The 18,490-nt window shown below is 44.0% G+C and overlaps 1 protein-coding gene across 1 annotated transcript in view; it reads left to right on the forward strand.

Annotated features, from left to right (window-relative positions):
• The window catches only part of LOC124613522, a 155,668-nt gene that overhangs the window by 112,687 nt on the left and 24,491 nt on the right, over window positions 1-18,490 (forward strand). Inside the window, exon 3 of the mRNA XM_047142233.1 lies at window positions 5,040-5,206. Coding sequence (XP_046998189.1) covers window positions 5,040-5,206 — 167 coding nt within the window. The remainder of the gene's footprint in view (window positions 1-5,039; window positions 5,207-18,490) is intronic.

Below are 18,490 nucleotides of genomic sequence, written 5' to 3' on the forward strand. Positions count from 1 at the left end.
CTCGGTCGAATCTTCGCTGCACGTCTTCAAACCCATACGACACTTCACGAGCTCCGACAGGCACTAGTTCAAGAATGAGAGGCTATACCCCAGCAGCTGCTCGACCACCTGATCCAGAGTATGTCAACCCATTGTGCGGCCTGTGTACGTGTGCATGGTGATCATATCCTATATTGATGTCGGGATACATGCGCAGGAAACAGTGGCGTTTTGTAGCACGTGTTTCGGGACGGTTTTCTCAATCACCTATACCGTGGACTTACAGATCTGTGTTGTGTGTGTTCCCTATGTGCCTATGCTATTAGCGCCAGTTTTGTGTAGTGCCATGTTGTGTGGCACCACATTCTGCAATTATCCTTAATTTATGAGCATGAGTGTAGATTAAAAAAAAGAGTGAAGTGCCATGTAGACAACGTCAGATGTCAAAGTAACTTTGTACACATACATACGGTAAGTGTGTACGTGAATTATTAGAGTTGTAATTGTCTTGACAGATTGAACAACAATCAAAGTGCATCAGTGGTGCTCGTGTTTAGTGTTGTTATCAGGCCCGGTAGGGCATATAAGGATCGCGAACAATGTCATATCACTGTGAATGACGTGGAGATAACACTGTCTCATATGAGTACGCGGTATCAGCACATGACAGAGTTCGAAAGTGGTCTCATAGTGGGTCTCCATTCGGCTGGCTGGTTGAATCGTGCAACATCCAGATCTTTGGGTCATTCAGATGTGACAATGATCTGATGTTGGACAATATGGGAAGGTAAAGCAGGCATACTCTTCATTAAGGTTCCGGTCGTCCACTGACAAGGGAGGATAGCTACGCTGTGCACTAAGCACACCTGAACGTCTTTGCATCTGAGCCTGCTATCCGAGAACAAGTAATGGGCTCCCTGTAACATTCTGTGTCATCCACTACTATTGGTGTGAGAATAGCAGCAGCCGGATTAGGGAAATACAGTCCCATGTATAGGCCGCAACTAACACCACGATAGAAAAGGCTGCATTCAGAGTTATGCTGTGAGTGGTAAGCATTGACTGCTGATGGATAACGTCGCATTGTGTTCAGTGGTGGATTGCACTTATGCACTGTCCTGGATAAACATCGCTGGCTAGTAAGGCAACATTCTGGGGAGAGGTTCCCTTGTGTTATCTGTCATGCATCAATATTGTGGTACCATTTTTCAGTAGGACAATGCTCACAGCACGGTCTCTATGAACTGTCTGTATGATGTTGAGGTACTCCTGTGGCCAACAAGATCCCCGGATCTGTGCCTGACAGAAAATGTGTGAGACCAGTTCATGCGTAAACTCCAGCCCAGCGCTAGTATCCAGGAAATGAAGGACCAATTACAATAGTTGTTTGGGTCAGCTTGCATTAGCTTCACCACATCCTTCCCAACTGAATCACTGCATGCATCCAGACCAGAGGAGGCGCAGCGTAATTATGATAAGAGTGCTCATATTGCCAAGTTCTTTGTGACATTGAGTCGATATTGGAATTACACACCCTCTCAAACTGCGAGGTTTCATTTTGGTTTCATTCCTTCTCCCATTCTGGGTGCTCCTTTTTTTCAGGCAGTATATTACGCCAAACGAAAGACTTAACATTTTGTTTCCAATTATTATCAATCTTGCTGGTTCCATGTCTTGCTGCTAAATGGGAAATCTTTTTGTGTACATCTGCCTGAAAAAACTAAAAGCAGCACAAGAATGCATTATTTACTCGTCTGATTTGTCCCAAACATTAGCTTTTACTCATATCCGCTTGTTGACGTGGCGATAGTTTGTAAACTGGAGTATAATAATATTGAATAACAGTCTGCAGCGAACGTAAGTAATCAACACATTGTTAGACTAGACAGACATACTTGTTTTCCTGTAGTACATTCTCTTCTTCCCTCTATCTTTACTTCTTCTCTGCATCGCTCAAACCTTTTAAATTCTAGCAGTTAAGTAGTATCCTGTAGTGTTCAATTGTGGAGCTGTACAGATAACTACTTGTAAAAGAAAGCAATTTTATTACAGTATGAATGAAACACACACAACATTGGTGTAATATTCTACTATACAGGGTGAGTCAAAAGTCGCAGTACACCCTGTTATGTCAAAAATCCTGCAGAAATGGGGAAACCTGAATATTCCAGCAAAATGTGAGTTAGGCGGTCTACACCTCCGCCTAGTCGGCGGTGCGGGTCTTCCACATCGTCCCCTACGCTCCTCGGAGTATGCGATATCATCACCATCATCATCATTACCTTTTACGGTATGTACCGAACATGGGCGCCATCTTGAATCCGTAATTTTTTTTTAAAATGGAAAGGGGGTCGTGTGTTATATCAAATAACATCAGCATTTTCTGATAAGTTCATTCCTGTAAACAGATTCGAAGTAGCAGTTATGTTTTACAAGTTACAACACATTTTTGTTGCAATTATGGGCTGGACTGTTCAACGTGGTGTCCCTCCCGGTCAATGCACATTTGAAGGTGCTGAATCCAATCGTCATGCACTAGCAGAAGAATTTCCGCAGAAATGCTGACACACGCTTCTTCAGTGCGTTGCTTGACATGGTGTCTGCTTCTTATTTTCTCTGAATATACGAGTTGCTTTAAATGACATCACAGATAAAGGTCAAATGGTGTGAGATCAGGTGATCTGGGTGGCCATTCCACAGAACCATATCAGCCAGTCCATTGACCAGAACACTGATCATCTAACCACTGAAACTGCTCTGTAGTGTGGTGGATCTGCATCCTGTTGAAATTAAGAGAGAAAGCTGCCATCTCCATTCAGAACAAAGGGAAACAACACATCTTGCAACATTTCCACATAGCGTTGAGCATTTAGGTTTCGCTCAATGAGAATGGGTTAAATTACATGGGTACCTCATATTCTGCACCATACCATAACTTTACAACACCAAAAGGTTGCATCCATTGTGGCTTCTGGTCACTCTAGTACCTGTGGTTGTGATGGTTGACTTCACCACTGACAAAGAGTTTGCCTCATCACTGAGCAAGATACTTTGAGCAAAAGAGGGATCTTGTTGAACTTGGTCTAGGGCCCACATGCAAAACTGCATACATCTGTCTGGCTCATTCTCTGCTAGGTTCTGGAGTAGTTGAATCTTGAGTACATGCCATTGATAGGCACGAAGGATTCGGAAGATCGATGACTGGCCGATCATACATTCTGCTGACAAATGTCATGTGCTGCGGTGTGGACTCTTCACGAACGACGCCAAAACAAATGTTGATGTTATCTCGTTAGTAGCGCCTTGTTGGATGGTCACTCCATGGCTTGTCTGCCACAGTCCCATTTTATCGGAATTTCGAAATTAAGCATCTGACAGTGTTGTGTGAAATTGGAGGTCTTTCTGGGTGCCGCCTAGTAAAATCTGCCGCTATGACACGGAAACTCCGTTCTTCAGACATCAGAATGACCTCAGTTGCCGGCCGGGGTGGCCGAGCGGTTCTAGGCGATACAGTCTGGAGCCGCGCAACCGCTACAGTCCCAGGTTCGAATACTGCCTCGGGCATGGCAGTGTGTGATGTCCTTGGGTTGGTTAGGTTTAAGTAGTTCTAAGTTCTAGGAGACTGATGACCTCAGCAGTTAAGTCCCATAGTGCTCAGAGCCATTTGAACCATTTGACCTCAGTTCTCTCCTCCTTGGTCAAAGCAATTTTCTGTTGCCTGCAACAAAAACGTGTTGTCACTTTTGAACCATAACTACTACTTCGAATGTGTTTACAGTAATGAAGTTGTCAGAAACTGCTGATATTTGATATATCATACGACCCCCTTTCCACGTAAAAGAATTGACTTGGATTCAAGAAGCCCGATGTCAAGTTGGCGTCCATGTTCGGTAAGATACGTTACTGGAATACTCAGATTTCCCCATTCCTTCATGGTTTTTGACGTAACAGGGTGTACTGCAACTTTTGACTCACCCTGTAATTTTATATATATTTATGTAAGAGTGGAGTACATAAAATTACGTGTAATTGTGGCACATTCTGTATAGGTCAGTCTGGCAGGGCAATAAGTACCCGTTTGAAGGGACAGCACAGAAGTTGGAAACTTGGAAGAGGAGACTCTACTTCTGCAGACCACTTGCTTAAAAAAGGCCATAGTTACAAGATGAAATATGAAACATTACATCATATCCATGAAGGAAGGGCGATGAACTATCTTGAAATAATGTAAATTAATTAACACATGTCCATCAAACCAAACTTAGTACTGAATGGCCAGACACAGTCCCCTTACTCGCCACTTCTAGCTGCAGATACTACTCACAATCCCATCCAGGCCATGTTGTAAATTACCCATCTTACTCACATGCCCCAGTTCATTTATTCCAGTGTTTCTCTCGCTGTCATAAAAAATTTTACTTCGTATAATCACAGCTGCTTCACTCACCTGCTAGCTTATGTGGTTTTTTTTTTTTTTTTGTAATATAGGAACTATTAAAGAGAGGATTATTTTGTTCGGCCATATCTTTGGAATATGTCTTCAAAGTTTATTGTTCACTTAATTTCTTCTACGTACAGCTGTTGTAATTTGTCTATAGTTCATTAATTAATGTGTCACATATTTTATTTTAGTTAAATAATCTTGCTTCGAATTTACACTGAAATAATCTCTCTTGTTTTATTCCTAATTCGAACACTAACATTTTTCGTCTGTGGAAACGGAGAAACTCTGTACATGCACTAGTTTAAAATCTTTCATGCAACAGAATTTCACTGCACCACATACTTGTTTTTTTACCGGAAAATGGCGTAACAGCCGAAAACCGGTTCGTGTAACAAATAATAAACATTGTAGAATATTGCACCAGTGTTGTGTGTGTTTGATTCATAATATTTGAAATATTCTACCAAGAACCGACAGAACAATCAATAAATGCAATTTTAATAGTGTACAGTTGACTGCAACGATAAAGACAGTAACTGTGAAACACGGCCTGCAGCCACTTTTAGGGCGCGGGCCACACAGAAAACGGCGACTAATAGGTAAACACACATTTCAGAGCTGGACCCGCAGCGGCCACGGGCGTACCGGTCGCGTCGGCTGGCGTGCGCGCTCTCCGGCCTGGAGCTGCTGCTGGGGCTGTCGGTCTGCATGCTCGCCCTCTGGCTGCTGCTGTGGGCGCCGCGCATGCGCACGAGGGACGTGCCCTACTGGAGCGGCGCGCCGGTGAGCGTTACATCAAGTCTCCTCTCTTATACGAACGCGTACTTTCTGTGTCCCAAAGAACAGACTCCTCGCCGAACCCGCACCTGTGACACATATTATACAGGGTGTTACAAAAAGGTACGGCCAAACTTTCAGGAAACACTCCTCACACACAAAGAAAGAAAATATGTTGTGTGGACATGTGTCCGGAAACGCTTACTTTCCATGTTAGAGCTCATTTTATTACTTCTCTTCAAATCACATTAATCATAGAATGGAAACACACAGCAACAGAACGTACCAGCGTGACTTCAAACACTTTGTTACAGGAAATGTTCAAAATGTCCTCCGTTAGCGAGGATACATGCATCCACCCTCCGTCGCATGGAATCCCTGATGCGCTGATGCAGCCCTGGAGAATGGCGTATTGTATTACAGCCGTTCACAATACGAGCACGAAGAGTCTCTACATTTGGTACCGGGGTTGCGTAGACAAGAGCTTTCAAATGCCCCCATAAATGAAAGTCAAGAGGGTTGAGGTCAGGAGAGCGTGGAGGCCATGCAATTGATCCGCCTCTACCAATCCATCGGTCACCGAATCTGTTGTTGAGAAGCGTGCGAACACTTCTACTGAAATGTGCAGGAGCTCCATCGTGCATGAACCACATGTTGTGTCGTACTTGTAAAGGCACATGTTCTAGCAGCACAGGTAGAGTATCCCGTATGAAATCATGATAACGTGCTCCATTGAGCGTAGGTGGAAGAACATGGGGCCCAATCAAGACATCACGAACAATGCGTGTCCAAACGTTCACAGAAAATCTGTGTTGATGACGTGATTGCACAATTGCGTGTGGATTCTCGTCAGACCACACATGTTGATTGTGAAAATTTTACAAAGTGATCACGTTGGAATGAAGCCTCATCCGTAAAGAGAACATTTGCACTGAAATGAGGATTGACACATTGTTGGATGAGCCATTCGCAGATGTGTACCCGTGGAGGCCAATCAGCTGCTGATAGTGCCTGCACACGCTGTACATGGTACGGAAACAACTGGTTCTCCCGTAGCACTCTCCATACAGTGACGTGGTCAAAGTTACCCTGTACAGCAGCAATTTCTCTGACGCTGACATTAGGGTTATAGTAACTGCACGAAGAATTGCCTCGTCCATTGCAGGTGTCCTCGTCGTTCTCGGTCTTCCCCAGTCGCGAGTCATAGGCTGGAATGTTCCGTGCTCCCTAAGACGCCGATCAATTGCTTCGAACGTCTTCCTGTCGGGACACCTTCGTTCTGGAAATCTGTCTCGATACAAACGTACCGCGCCACGGCTATTGCCCCGTGCTAATCCATACATCAAATGGGCATCTGCCAACTCCGCATTTGTAAACATTGCACTGACTGCAAAACCACGTTCGTGATGAACACTAACCTGTTGATGCTACGTACTGATGTGCTTGATGCTAGTACTGTAGAGCAATGAGTCGCATGTCAACACAAGCACCGAAGTCAACATTACCTTCCTTCAATTGGGCCAACTGGCGGTGAATCGAGGAAGTACATACTGACGAAACTAAAATGAACTCTAACATGGAAATTAAGCGCTTTTCTTTATTTGTGTGTGAGGAATGTTTCCTGAAAGTTTGGCCTTACCTTTTTGTAACACCCTGTATAAGTTGAAGGTGGAGGGAGGAGAAACAAAAGGAAAGGGACGGAACTATTGATGTCAGCTGCGTCGGGCCTTTATGTGGAATCATCGGAGGTTAGTGAAAATCTGTGCTGGACCGGGATTCGAACCTGGGATGTCCTGCTTACTAGCCGTTACATTAACCTCTGCACCACCTGGACACAGTATTTATCGCAATTGCGCGGACTATGTCTGCATACCTTTCGGCTGACCCACATTCCCACCTAGCGCCACCTATCCACACTCCCCGTCGGTGTCTTCCATGCTCGCTACTCCGAGATTCCCGCAGGAGGTCGAACGTAGATGTACATCCGCACTGAAGGCGGTGGATTAATTGCACATCGAGGAAAGTCAATTATATGAATGCATGGAGAATGTCTGAAAGAACAGACACCATGCATTCATATAACTGATTCGCCTGCACGAGTCCACCACCTCCAGAGTGGATGCGCAAGTAGTGAGCACAGGGAACACGGACAGGGACTGCAGATATGCCGAGAGGCGTGCCGAGATAGTCCGCACAATTGCAATAATCGCTGTGTCTGGGTGGTGCAGTGGTTAACGCAACTGCCTAGTAAGCAGGAGGTTCGAGGTTCTAATCCCGGTCCAGCACAGATCTTCGCTCGTAACCGCTGATTCTGCATAAAGTCCCCATGCAGCTGACATCAGTAGCTCCTTCTCTTTCCTTTCCTTCCCCCCCCCCTCCCCCTCCACCTACAATCTGCATAAAATCTCTCCATTTCACACAAACAGACATAAACATTGTGGGACGGATACAATACCGTGATTATCGGCCACGGGCGTAAACAAACGAGAACTGAAGCCACCCGACGGGAGAGGATCGGTGCGGAGGAACAAATCCTGCCTCCATCTCGCAGAACTGGCAGTCTATACTAGAGTTGCCACGTCCAATTTTCAGAAAATCTGGACTTATAGGCTAGTGGTCTAAAACTTCGGCGGAACAAGGACACAAGAGTCGGGACACAGACGAAAATTTTCAGTCAGTGTATAATTACTTTCTTATAACACAGAGTGTAGAAACAATACCACACTTGGCATTAGCCATGCGATTCCTCATTTCAGTTTGAGCCAAAAGTGTATCTAGCAAAAACTAGTCCCACCAATAGCTTTGATAGAAACACGACTTAAAATACGAGGCTCTGGCAATGCAGTAACTGGGTGCAACGTGACCAAGAACAGCTAGCATGAACTCTGCGCTGTACCAGATCTTTCCTATTAGCTCAGTGAGACGACAATGCCGTGGGGAACTGATATCCAGAATCGCCAAGGTTTGAGTAGGGTTCGCGACTAACTTTTTTTTTCAGTTAAAGCATCAAATTGTACCCGATTTACACATTCACAATGTGGTATCTTGTACATTTCTTTCTTTCTGTTACTGTTACCTTTATTTAAACATTAAGACGAAACACAAGCAGCCGGCCGGAGTGGCCGTGCGGTTCTAGGCGCTACAGTCTGGAACCGAGCGACCGCTACGGTCGCAGATTCGAATCCTGCCTCGGGCATGGATGTGTGTGATGTCCTTAGGTTAGTTAGGTTTAATTAGTTTTAAGTTCTAGGCGACTGATGACCTCAGAAGTTAAGTCGCATAGTGCTCAGAGCCATTTGAACCATTTTTTTTTTTTTAACACGAGCTTCTTATAGACGTAAAGGACAATTTTGTTTGTCCATGACACAAATAAAGCCAATAGAAAATAACTGTTGATGCAGTAACATTGAGGGTATCCAATGAGGTACTAAAAACAGAATAGGTAGATCCTATGCAACACACCTTCATCCACCATTGCCAAAGTGGCATGCGCATGAGCTATTAGGTCGTGGACATCTACGGGTGGAGTCAGTGGCGGCTGCTAAGTAAGAGCACAAAAGCACGTGAACATCCTAACTTTCGACACCTTGCGGATTTATTGGTTATTTTTCTCTGAATGCTGTTAAACATAACATAGATGCTGCAATCTGAAAGATACGGCACTTAAATCTACCGTGCTGCTGCTATTCTAGACTCTAAGAAACTTGAGATCAGGGTCGCGTGCACTTCATTTGTGCACGTTTAAAGCAGCTTTTGCGCATTCACAACTTGCGTGACATAATTGACTTATGAGCCAAATACGTACTGATTTGAAATTCCCTGGCAGATTGAAACTGTGTGCCGAACCGAGATTGGAACTTGGGAACTTTGTCTTTCGCGGGCATGTGCTCTACCACGTACTGATTTGATCAACAATGTTAACGATTCACGGTGTGCACAACTAGAAGCTTATGTCAGTGCCACCTGGTGGTAGCACAGTGTGGCAGACTTTTATCCCCATTTGCTCGGCCTAAATACTGCTAGGTGACAGCAGATATGCTAATTCACTCACTATGTACTGCAGAAAAATTAGATAGGATGTCAGCATATGTTATAGTTGTACTGACAGTAAACCTATTTCGTGAGTTTCCGAATGAGTTATAGTAGTTATGAATTTTATCGTACAGTAATCCATTTTGGCGCTGAAAATCATAAGGACCTAAAACGCATCACTGTCGATGGTGAGACTAAAGCACTTATTCATGCTTCTGAAATCTGTTAATATAGTGAGTTAGGTTTACCTGTGCTGTAGGCCCACATTGTGCACTGTGTGATTAAAAGTATCCGGACCCGTGGCTGAAAATGACAAGTTCATGGCCCCCTCCATTGGTAATGCTGAAATTCAATATAGTGTTGGCCGACACTTAGCTTTGATGACAGCTTCCACTCTCGCAGACATATGTTCAATCAGATGCTGAAAGGTTTCTTGGGGAATTCTTAAATTTATATCATAGATACAAAAACATCTATAGGAAAGTGCTGATTGCTCCAAAAAAGTCATTTAATGACAAAATAATATATACTGCAGAGAATAAAAGCAAAGCAGTCTGGGATGTTATAAAAAAGGAAGCAGGGAGAGGCAAACAATCGCAGAATAACATACTGCTAAGGGAGGGGGATAAAGTAAATAAATGACCCACAGCATAGCCGGCCGAAGTGGCCGTGCGGTTAAAGGCGCTGCAGTCTGGAACCGCAAGACCGCTACGGTCGCAGGTTCGAATCCTGCCTCGGGCATGGATGTTTGTGATGTCCTTAGGTTAGTTAGGTTTAACTACTTCTAAGTTCTAGGGGACTAATGACCTCAGCAGTTGAGTCCCATAGTGCTCAGAGCCATTTGAACCATCCACAGCACTTAGCAAACTATTCCTTGGGCACATCACCGCAGATGTCCTTGACCTCATTGGCAGTGACCACGCTCCTGTTCTCTTCACTATCTCTAGTGGTCGCCATCCCCACAACGCTCCTCGCCCCGACAGCCCTCCTAAACTTGTCCATGATTGCTCCCGTGCCAACTGGGATGCCTACCGGGACTCCATTCACACCCAGGTTGACGGCCACGGCCTTACCCTCCAAACTCCTGATGACATCTCTCGCACTGCTGCCTTCCTGTACCAGACCTTGTCTGACGCCGTCGCCACCCATATCCTCACCAAAGCCATCTACCCTCACCGCCCCGCCCTGCCTCCACAGGCTGTCCTTCTCCTTCGAGAGTCCCGCCGCCTCTACCTCTCTTTTCTCTGCACTCGTGACCGGGATACACTTACCGACCACCTGCAATTACGACGACACATCCGCAACCTGCTTACTGCGAAGAAACGCAGTGCCTGGCGCCAAACATGTACACAACTCAACACCACGCTCCCCATCAACTCTTCCAAGTATTGGTCTGCTTTCCACTGCCTTACTGGGAACTGCCCCACCCCCCAGTACCCTCTCCTCCTTGATGACCGTCCCTTTCCTGACAACCTCAGTAAGGCCAACCACTTTGCCTCCCACCTCTCCAATGTTTTTTCCATCCCAGATGATCCCCACTTTGATTATTCCCTCTTCCCTGATGTCATGGACCGTACGAATACCTCTGTTCCTCACCTTGCTCCTAGCTTCCAGTACTTGGGCCACACACCACCATCTGAACTTAAAATTCCCATCACTCCACAGGACATCAGCCTCACACTCCGCACCAAATGCAACTCTGCTCCTGGCCACGACTGCATTACCTACCACCACCTCAAACACTGCGATCCCTCCTTCCTTCCAGTTCTTGCCACCCTCTACAATGTCATCCTTGCCACTGGCTTCTATCCCAACCAGTGGAAACCTACCGTATCCTGATGTTCTCCAAACCCAACAAGCCTCTATCTGATGCCTCTTCCTATCGCCCTATCTGTCTCACATCGGTGTTCAGCAAGCTCTTGGAATCTATCCCTTCCCAGCGCATCCATCACCACCTCCACCAAAACCACCTCCTCCCCGACACCAAATGTGGCTTTCGACCTCCCTTCTCTGCCGATGGCCAATTCCTCCGACTCACTCATCTCCTCCCCCTCCAGCTTAATTCCCATCGCTCAGCCATTTTTGTCTCCCTCGACCTCAAAAAGGCCTACGACCGTGTCTGGCATCCCGGTCTCCTGTTTAAACTCCAAACCTATGCCCTTCGTGTCAAATACATCCGTCTGATGGCCTCCTCCCTCTCCCACCGACCCTCCTATGTTACCATCCATAATGCCAATTCCCACACCTACCCCTCTGCAAGTGTGCCCCAGGGCTCTGTCCTCTCCCCTCTCCTCTCCCTCCTGTACACGGCAGATATGCCCCAACCCCCTCCCCCCCTCCAGTACACCTCTTGCAATATGCCGATGACACCGCGTTCCTCGCCCTCACTCCTACCCTCCAACAGTCCCAACGCCTTCTCCAGAATCACCTTGACCTTTTTGCCGCATGGTGTAACCAGTGGCTCCTGAAAATCAGTCCTTCCAAGACCCAGGCAATCATCGCAGGTCGTACCACTTGCTCCTTCCGGCTCCTGGATTTCTCCCTTACCGTCTGTGCCCGTCCTGTCTGCCTCACCCCCACCCTTACCTACCTTAGCCTCACCAATGACCGTCACCTCATCTGGATCCCTCATCTCCGCTCCATCCAATCCAAAGCCCACAACCGCCTCCTCAAACTCCTCTCTGGCCGGACATGGGGGTTGCACCCCTCAACCATCCTTCACACCTACAAACCCTTAATCCATCCCATTCTCTGTTATGCCAGTCCCACCTGGATATCTGCCCCCCCAAATTCTATAAGTCCCTCCAGATCCTTGAGCGTCATGCACTCCGCCTCGCCTTCCGTATACTCCTCCTGTCCCCCATGCGGATCCTCTATGACCTCATTCCTTTCCCCCATCTGCCCCTATTCCTCGAACATATCCACATACTCTACACCTCCCGCCGCCTTGATCCCCCTCACCCCCTGGTTGCTCCTCTCCCATCCCCGCACCCTGCCACGTCTTCACTGTTGTGTCCCCCCTACCCTCCATCTCTACACCCTTCATCTCCTTTCCCAAGGTGGCTTCCATCAACTCCCCCTCCCAGATGATGCCCTCTCTCCCTCCATTTATCCCTCCTATCAACTCTGATCCTCACTCCCCCTCCTTTCCTCTGTCCTTTTCCCGGGCTCCCTCTCCCCCCTTCCATCCTCTTTTTTTCCCCACCTATCCTCTTTCTGCCTCCCTTCTCTCCTCGGAGTCCTTTTACATTTTCCTCCTCTGCCTTTTCCCATTCCCTCTCGTGTCTGCCCTGCCCCTCTCCCCCCTTATGAGTCCTCTCCCTCCTTTGGTCCCCCACTTTCGTTTTTTTCCTCTCCTCCCTCCTTGTTTTCCCCCTCATCTGGCCAGGTCCCCCCCCCCCCCCCATCTGCCCTTGGCTAGCGAGCGTCATATTTGTGCTGACATTTTCGTGCAGTGTTTTACAGTGAGGGTTCAGTGTTGCGTGTCTTTTGGGAAGTGTTGCGAACGGCCATCATACTGTCGCTGGGGGTGACTTTTTATCTCTTGCGAACAGAAACCAGACTGTACCCACGTTTTTTTAATTGTGTGTCTACTATGTTACTTGTCTGATTCCTGTGTATTTTATTAGCATTGCCAACCCCTTTGCTTTATGTTTTAACTTTCCACAGTTTTCCGAAGTTTTGCAATTTAAGTCACCGTTTTATCGCCTGCTTTTATTGTTTCTTTTCTTCTTACGTTTTTAAAAATTCTGTAGGCTGTAGAGCAGTGTACTAAGCTGCTGCCAGCCCGCCCCCTTCGGGGGAAATCGAAATTCAATAAAGGAAAAAAAAATAGCAAACTATGTAAACGAGCATTTTTCAAGTATTGCAGATAAGTTACAGCAAAAATTCCCCCAAACAAATATAATATCTGTAAATAATGTTGCACTAAATACAACGATGTTACTTCCAACCACAGAGAATGAGGTCAGTAAAGCAATTCAAAAACTAAAAAATAAAAAATCAGTAGGCTTAGATGAAGTACCAATGTGTGTACTGAAACAATGCATAGGGATTATACAAGGCCCCGTAACAAATATGATAAATGAATCCTTCGCATCAGGGACATTTTCAGAGCAGTTAAAACAGGCAAGAGTTGTACCTTTACTTAAGAAAGGTAATGCAGAAGACAATAGAAAATTACCAGTCCATTTCCCTGCTGTCAGCTTTCTCAAAAATAATAGAAGCAATTATGAAAGACAGAGTAATGAATTACCTAAATAAATACAATCATTTAAGCAAATCACGGTTTGGTTTTCGAAGTGGCAAAAATACAGAGTCAGCCACAGTAGAATTCACAAAAGTTGTACTTGATGCTCTTGATAAAGATGAGTGTGTCACAGGCATATTTTTGGATCTTTCTAAGGCGTTTGATACAGTTGACCACAAGATTCTATTAAATAAATTAGAAGCATTAGGAATACGAGGGGTAGCTAATGACTGGTTTCGATCATACCTAACAGGTAGGGTACCAAAAGTAGAGATAACACATACTTCAAATAGATCCAAACATTTAGTAAAACACTTATCAGAATCAAAATACACTAACATGGGGGTTCCAGAAGGTAGCATATTAGAACCAATACTGTTCCTGATATACACCATCAATGACTATCCCAATAGTGTTACTCATGGTGAAAAAATTCTCTTCGCTCATGACAGCAATATTATAGTCACTGAGAAAACAAGAGAACTCCTTGCCAAGAAAGCAAATGAAACTCTCAACGAAGTTTATGATTGGTCAATAACTAACAAAGTGACATTGAACATAAAGGAAACTAATGCCATGCATTTCAGTTTGAAGAGGAAAAATGACAATTTTAAATTAAATGTAGATGGCACCTCTACAGACTGTGTAACAAATGTAAAATTTCTAGGAATGAATATTGATTCTCAGTTGAAGTGGTGTGAACACACAAAGGAACTTGCAAACAGAATGTCATCAGCATGTTATGCCCTTGGAATCCTATCATCAGTGTGTAACATACAGTGTCTTTTAGTTACATATTATTCAAATGTACACTCAATTCTTAGCTATGGAATTCTTTTTTGGGGAAAAAATGCACAAAATATGAACACACAATTTTCAAACTCCAGAAAAGAGCCATAAGAATAATAACCAAAAACACTACTCGAGCTCATTGTAAAGATCGGTTCAGAACACTGGGGATTTTAACTGCTCCACGTGAATACATTTACCAGTCAGCTGTACACATCAAAAATAAGATTGGTAATTACTGCACAAACAGCTCTGTCCATGACCATGCAACAAGAGATAGACTCAACTTACATTTACCAAGAAAAAATAAACATAAAAATCAAAACAGCATTTTCTACCAAGGAATAAAACTATACAATAAACTACCAAAAGAGATTAAAGAAGTTGCCAAAATACACTTATTTAAAGAGGCAGCTAAAAAGTACTTGTTATGCAATACGTTTTATACATTGAAGGATTACTTAGCTAAAACAGAGTAGGGGTTTGATAAAAAATGTTATACAAATAAATAATAATAATAATGATTATAAAACATTCCACATAACGCCTTCACTTTGTTTTTTTCCTTCTTTTTTTCCTTTCTAGAAATACTCACCCCCAAGCTATGCATAGCACAATACTAACACCTCTTCCTCTTTCTGGGCTCATGAAACAATGTATGTATAGTGTGAGCAGTGACTGATAGTGAGATATGAGTGAACAATGTGGCATTACATTATTTAATAAGTTATTTATAAGAAAAGTATTGTATACCAAGAGTAAATCTAATGATTGTCTCTAACTAGAAGTCTGTAAATATATGTGTATACGAATTAGCTTATTTTAAATTGATCTAAATTTGTAAATACTTTGACATGTCCTATATCCTTGTAAAAAGAGATCTACAGATGAATAAAGCTACTACTACTACTACTACTACTACTACTACAGCCCATTCTTCACAGAGTGCTGCACTGAGGAGAGGTATCGCTGTAAGTCAGTGAGGCCTGGCACGAAGTCGGCATTCCAAAACATGAAAAACACGACCACACCATAACACCACCACCTCCGAATTTTACTGTTGGAACTATACATGCTGGCAGATGACGTTCACCATGCATTCGTCATACCCACACCCTGCCACCAGATCGCCACATTGCGTACCGTGATTGATCACTCCACACAACGTTTTTCCGCTGCTCAATCATCCAATGTTTACGCTCCTTACACCAAGCGAGACGTTGTTTGGCGTTTACCGACGTGATGTGTGGTTTATGAGCAGCTGATCGCCCATGAAATCCAAGTTTTCTCACCACCAGCCTAACTGTAGTGGATCCTGATGCAGTTTGTAATTCCTGTGTGATGGTCTGGAAAGATGTCTGCCTATTACACGTTATGATCCTCTTCAACTGTCAATGGTCTCTGTCAGTCAACAGACGAGGTCAGCCTGCATGCTTTTTTGCTGTAAGTGCCCCTTCACGTTTCCACTTCTCTATCACATCGGAAACAGTGGACCTAGAGATGTTTAGGAGTGTGAAAATCTCGCATGCAGACATATGACACAAGTGATACAAATCATCTGACCACGTTCGAAGTCCGTGAGTTCTGCAGGTCACCCCATTCTCTTCTCTCACGATGTCTAATGACTACACAGGTTGCTGATATGGAGTACCTGGCAGTAGGTGGCAGCACAATGCACCTAATATGAAAAACATATTTTTTTGGGGTGTCCGGATACTTTTAATCACATATTGCATATATGAAAATTCACTAATAGCTGTATCATTGGCTTCTCTGATATTCGCTTAAATATGGTATCGATGGTGGTGTGCTTTAGGCCCTTATGGACCACAGCGCCTCATTTTTATACTAGTAAAGTCACCATGTTGGTGGACATTACTACTTGAGTTTAACCATTTTCACAAATGGCACTTTGTATTTTGAGTTGGTTGTTTACTGTGCGGGAATCAGCTTTTGTGGCAGTGTAAACATGAACTATGTTGAATCTATTGTAAATGCTAATAGAAAAGTAAAGCTGTAAGGATGGGTAGTGCTTGGGTAGCTTAGTCAGTAGAACACTTGCCGGCAAAAGGCATAGGTCCCTAGTTTGAGTCTCGATCCAGCACACAGCTTTAATCTGTCAGGAATTCTCATGTCGGTGCACACTACGCTGCAGAGTGAAAATCTCATTCTGGGAATAGAAAAGTAAATTACCAGGAGAAGTTAGCCGCAAAGGAACTCGGGCCTCCTAGAACAGGTTCTTTGCCACAGAGAGTGACGAAATCAAATAAGTGTGACTACAGGCGAACATTTAACAGAGAGGTGTACAGTTAACATAAGTAGTTGTGTGGGTGCAGCATAAGAATATCTGATTTTCAGTCCGGAAGTAATTTCGTGAACTTATACATCTGTTAGGGATCTTGTACAGTTGTCCGAAGAAATGGAATCCCACAAAACAATTCTTACTTCTGTCAGATAAGTTATTATTATTATTGTTGTTGTTGTTGTTGTTGTTGTTATGTCTAAACTAGTTGATAAGCATAACTGTTATACAGCAGATACTATTAATTTCACACTCTCAAATTTATTTGAATCTAAAAATTTGTGAACACCCACAATGTACACGGTGAGTATAATTGAAGCTAAACTTTCGAAACACTGTAGAAATAACACCACTAGTCAGAAGGAAGTCAAAATGCAATGGAATATTATCGGAGAAGAAGGAAAACGTATGGCAGAAGAAACAGAAATGGTGTGAAAACTGATCAATAGATGGCGCTGTATGTGTCAGAATACGTAAATGAGAACATCTGTCATGCGCACGACCCATTGAAGTTGTTATAAACATGCCGGGTACACGGCTTTTCCTCCTTTCGCGTATGCGACGTTCACCATGACTGTCTCAATCCAGGATCGCACTCTGTTTGTAAAGCTATATCACAAGATTGATGACAATGCACACGTCGCTCAGCAGAAGTTCCGGACACTGAAGGGTTCGAAGAAAGGCGTTGGTCCGATGACTGCTGTCGTTCCGGAGAAAATGGTTTGGAAATTCGAAAAGACAGGCTCTTTTGGTGTACAACCTGGTAGAGGGAGCAAACGGAATTGATTCGACGTCAGTGCAAGCAGTGGCCACAGCAACGCAGCAGGAGATGAGTGGTGGTGTGCAAACGTATAGTGCACAGAGAAATGCCCGAACATTAGACATACCCGTCGTAAGCACGGTGTGTAAAATCCTACGAAACATCTTTCTTTGCTATCCAATTGAAATTACCCATGTGCACGAGTTGTTTCCTGTTGACCTGCCAGCAAGAGAGACCTTTGCTTTAGAATTTCTTCCTCGCATGGAAGTGGACAATGACTGGCCATGGAAGATTTTGTGGACAGATGAAGCCCACTTCCACCTGACAGAATACGTCAATACACAGAATTGTCGAATATGGACACGGAAAATGCACACGCAAATCAGTCAGTACCACTTCATCCTGAAAAGGTCACTGTGTGGTGCGGGTATGCGGCATCATTTATCATAGGGCCGTATTTTTTCGAAGAGACGGGTGCTTCCGGTCCTGTTACTTGTACCGTCACTGGTTAGTGTTTTTTGCGCAGCCACATCATTCCGGCTCTCCAACAGCGTGGATGGGATCATTTTTATGCAAGATGGTGCACCTCCGCACATTACAAATCCAGTTAGCCCTAGGATGCATGGTGCCAAAAACACACATGAATGCATATGCAGGGCCTCCAAGGCCCTGCCCTAATTTAAAATTTTTCTCTTTTCATATAATCATTCTTTGGAGTTGAATTTATTTCTGTAAAATTTATTGTCGTATTGAAAGATTCCTAAGATACAGTAACAGGATCTGGTGGGCCCGATTAACATTTTATTAATTTCTTAAGAAAACTGTAACAGTGAATTTTTATTACTTGCGCCCATTTACATACATCATATACAAATAATTTATTAATTCACTTATAAGTTGCAGTTTACATTTTATAACATTTATTACAACCAATTTCTTCATTTAAAACATACTCATTATTCACAATATTATGTACATAGGCAATATTTTGACAAAAAGTTATTATTCATTGTTCACATAAAATTGCATTTTTCTTAGTTTTCAACATGTGACAAACAAGAAGCACAAAGAATGCCACTATGTTCCTTACAAATGTTGGTTTTACACTTAATGCATGTCATAGCACTTTTCCTGTGTTTATTATATGGACAATAATTG

Source organism: Schistocerca americana, chromosome 4, assembly GCF_021461395.2.
Source record: "Schistocerca americana isolate TAMUIC-IGC-003095 chromosome 4, iqSchAmer2.1, whole genome shotgun sequence".
NCBI classification, from domain to species: Eukaryota; Metazoa; Arthropoda; class Insecta; order Orthoptera; family Acrididae; genus Schistocerca; species Schistocerca americana.